Source organism: Gloeophyllum trabeum, assembly GCF_000344685.1.
Source record: "Gloeophyllum trabeum ATCC 11539 unplaced genomic scaffold GLOTRscaffold_00010, whole genome shotgun sequence".
NCBI lineage: Eukaryota > Fungi > Basidiomycota > Agaricomycetes > Gloeophyllales > Gloeophyllaceae > Gloeophyllum > Gloeophyllum trabeum.
The window spans coordinates 8,916-12,357 of NW_006920419.1; the positions used below are offsets into that span (position 1 = coordinate 8,916).

The 3,442-nt window shown below is 51.9% G+C and overlaps 2 protein-coding genes across 2 annotated transcripts; one reads left to right on the top strand and one right to left on the bottom strand.

Moving 5' to 3' along the window:
- Positions 1–1,102: 1,102 nt before the first annotated feature.
- On the top strand, positions 1,103–1,825 carry GLOTRDRAFT_116906 (uncharacterized protein; the record flags this gene model as incomplete). Its single annotated transcript, XM_007869558.1, has 3 exons — positions 1,103–1,166; positions 1,224–1,681; positions 1,718–1,825. 3 exons carry the CDS (start codon positions 1,103–1,105, stop codon positions 1,823–1,825), a joined length of 630 nt encoding a protein of 209 aa, XP_007867749.1.
- Positions 1,826–2,407: 582 nt separating this feature from the next.
- Positions 2,408–3,309, bottom strand: GLOTRDRAFT_130742 (uncharacterized protein; the record flags this gene model as incomplete). Its single annotated transcript, XM_007869559.1, has 2 exons — positions 2,408–3,164; positions 3,212–3,309. 2 exons carry the CDS (start codon positions 3,307–3,309, stop codon positions 2,408–2,410), a joined length of 855 nt encoding a protein of 284 aa, XP_007867750.1.
- Between the last annotated feature and the right edge of the window lie 133 nt (positions 3,310–3,442).

Below are 3,442 nucleotides of genomic sequence, written 5' to 3' on the forward strand. Positions count from 1 at the left end.
GGAGATATGCTTCTATGTCAGAGAAACGCGCGAGCAACTCCGCATCACTGCGAGGACATACGTGATCCCGGCGCCCACGCACGCTCTCTACGCCCAATTCGACTGGAAAGCCTCACCCTATTTGAGAGCATTCAAGGAAGAAGACAAGATGGACTGGGAAGCTTTGCGGAGGGAGTAGTATGATTCGAGTTCTCCGGAACACTGTGCGCATCTTCTCCGTCCCACCCCTGGGATCGCCTTGGAAGGGGGTTACGAACAGTGTAAAAAATAGGAGGAGACATTACCAAGGTGGCAGGAGATACAGGATGACGAGTGGAGAATCAAGTGGAAGCAAGCATTTAAAAATATCGCTCTGATAGTCTTCGAGGTCATCAAAGTAGATTAAATTGAGCTGGGGATGGCACCACAGCGTCGGAGGATTTCTACGAACCAGGCCGAGGACATATGGGTTGAGGTGAGAACCTTGTCGTACCATGAGATACTGTAGACTTTTCTCTGGTTCGAGGATGAAAGTGTCTCATATACGACGCATTACTACGTACCTCCTGTCCTTTCTGAATAGAAAGCGGGTGCGTCGCTCTCAGTCCTTGCATACAGGTTACAGCAGATGTTACAGTCGATATTATGTATGCGTAGATGGACGCAAAATTCTCCCTTGGACAACTCGGATGAAAAATGAAGTTCTACAACTCACCTGCGAAAGGTAGCTCAAGGACTCTCGTGGCAAGAAATCAGCAGCAGCTGGACGAACACCATCCGAGATTCACGACTTCGTACACTGCCTACAACCTCAGTAGCACTGATAGGGCCTGAGGCCTGAGGCCTGAGGCCTACCGCGCGAGGACACAACGAGGACAGGTGAAGCCTGGACCAACCACACTGTCAATGGTCCGACAAGTCCCGGAGACCAGTCTAAGATCTGCTGCAAAGGGTCCAGGGCTGGACCTTTCGACACGTCGCGTCGGACCTGTGGCTGACCGCAGCCGCTGGTTATTAGCGCTTCTGACTTCAGCCTTGATCGTATGCTCAACCGACAACAGGATATACATACGAGGGCTGGATTATCCGCTTTACTTACCCAGTATCAACTGAACTACGTACCATGGCATCCCCCCTTTGGTTGCGCGCCTTGCACAAGACTCTGAACAAGCATGACAAAGTCAGCGGTACGTTACATCAGTCGAGCTAAAGCTCGGCTACACGTACTTGCCTTGTGTTGTAAGTATTCCAACTTGCTACGTTCGACGCACAGAACGTACCCCACGCGCGTTCACAAATATACAGGACCACCTTTACCCCCCAATCACACCCCAATTACCCGCTATTGATATCTTCCACCGACATCCGGACGCCGAAGGTTTCCGAACTCATCTCCAATCCGACTAATCCCTCGTCGTCCTCGGAGATGTGCTGGTGGATTGACAAGACATCTGAGCAATTCCGCATAACCTCCAGGACCTACGTAATCCATTCCCCTTCCCACCCTTTCTACGCGAGATTCGACTGGAAAACGTTGCCCAGGATGAAGGCACTCGTGGAGGAAGACAAAGTCGACTGGGAAGCCAAATGGAAGGAGATGTACGAGTCTATGTCCGGGCACATGAAGGCATCCTGGCTGCGCCCTCCTCCAGGCAGCGTGCTCGAGGGCGGGTACGAAGAGTCGAAGAAGTGGGTGGAGAAGGTACCGAAGTGGGACCAGGCTAAGAACGAGGAGTAGCGGGCGTTATGGGAGAAGGCGTTCAGCAACTTCGCCCTGATGGTCGTGGAGCCCGTCAGAGTGGACTATCTCGAGATGGGCATCGTGCCGAACAGGAGAAGGGTCTAACTTAGCATTTAATAAGTGTCCCCTGAAAGAGATCTGAGGACGGATAAGGGTAGACACCTGAACCAGTCAACGAGTAGAGTCCCGAATCACTCGTTCATTGTCAAAAGAGAGATAGACAGCCGATACAAATTCATGACAGCGCAGACAACACCAACGTACCCAAGCACAGCAAAGCAAAATAGACGTGGAAACCAAGCGGGAGAGCCGATCGATGTCGCGGGAGTGGCAGGAATGAAGACCAATGATAAAAAAGTACTGAGGCAAGAATGAATAGACGCAATATCCAAGCAGAACGGAATAGAGTCGACGTCGAAACGAACCGGATAGATCCGGAAAGCTAATGGATGTCACGAGAGAGGCAAGCGCGGAGACCAACTTGAATGGGCGAAAGTACGAGACAGTGAAGAAAAAGCTGATATCGACTTGAAGAGAGGAGAGCCGACGTGGAATCTAGAGGGTTACATTCATACAGCTGATGGAGATGACGGGTGGGGGAGGATGAAGACTGGAGATCCAAAGGGCTGAGTCAAAGACGAGCTCTCGGTGGCGACGCCACTCCATCGGGGAGATAATGCTTTGTCTTCAAGGGTCCTCTGCGGGCTGGAGAACTTTGAGTACAGAAGGTGGAATGTTGCTGAGGCTTGCTATGGCAGCTGTAGCAGTTGATCGTCCTTTAGTCTCGGCCTTGATGCCACAGACGTCCCAGAAAGCAACAGCAAAGGCGAACTTCGGATTCTGTTTCATAGCATAACCGACTTTCCACCGCCTTACTTCGTTCGCACTCGTCACTATCGAAATCCCCGCAGGAGCCTCATGGAATTGAGCCGCAATCTCATCCACGGTCTCCTGCCGGGACTTCTTGGTGGTGCCTCCGCCCTTGGACCGTTTCCCGAGGCTTTTAGTGGGCGATTTTGCGAAGTCATTCCAAGAAACCTTTCTCCAAGCTTCGAGTGCGCGGTCAACATGCGCCCGCACGATGGCCATATCCGACTTTAAGACCTCCGCTCCTGGTGCGTTGGATGCTGCACGTCGGTTGGCATCGTCCCATGGCCCGATGACGTCCTCATCGCGTTCACTCAGCTTGTCTTTGTGCTGATTGTACTTGATAAGGAGTTGCTCCTTCTCCTCTTTGCCAGCGTCCATCAGTTGGCAAAGTATGCAAGATCCGAGCTCCTTGCGTCTCCGCAGCCTTATTTTCTGGCCGAACTGTTCCATGTCGGGATCGACATCCTTCTTCATACAGTCAGGGACAGCTGCGCCGAATTGCCTGCGATCGGCCTTCACAACCTCCTCTTTGGGCCGTAGCCCAGTCTTATCCGAGTCAAGGAGGTGAGTGAACCTGAAGCTCGGATCAGCAAGTCAAATGTGCGGAACATATACACTCACATATGCGCCAAGCGTACCGTCCTCGCGTCCGCGAGGCCGTAGGTGTGCACTGTAATGTCATGATACATGGAATATATTCCGACCTTCCTGTCTGCCATGCCTTGTAGCAGAACTCTTAGCAATTCACTATGGCATTGTGAACGACGCTGCCTCGCAATGCGATTAAGGAAGTCAGGCACTTTCTCAATATCTCGATGGAAATTCTCTGAGATGAAGTTCTCTTCGGGCACC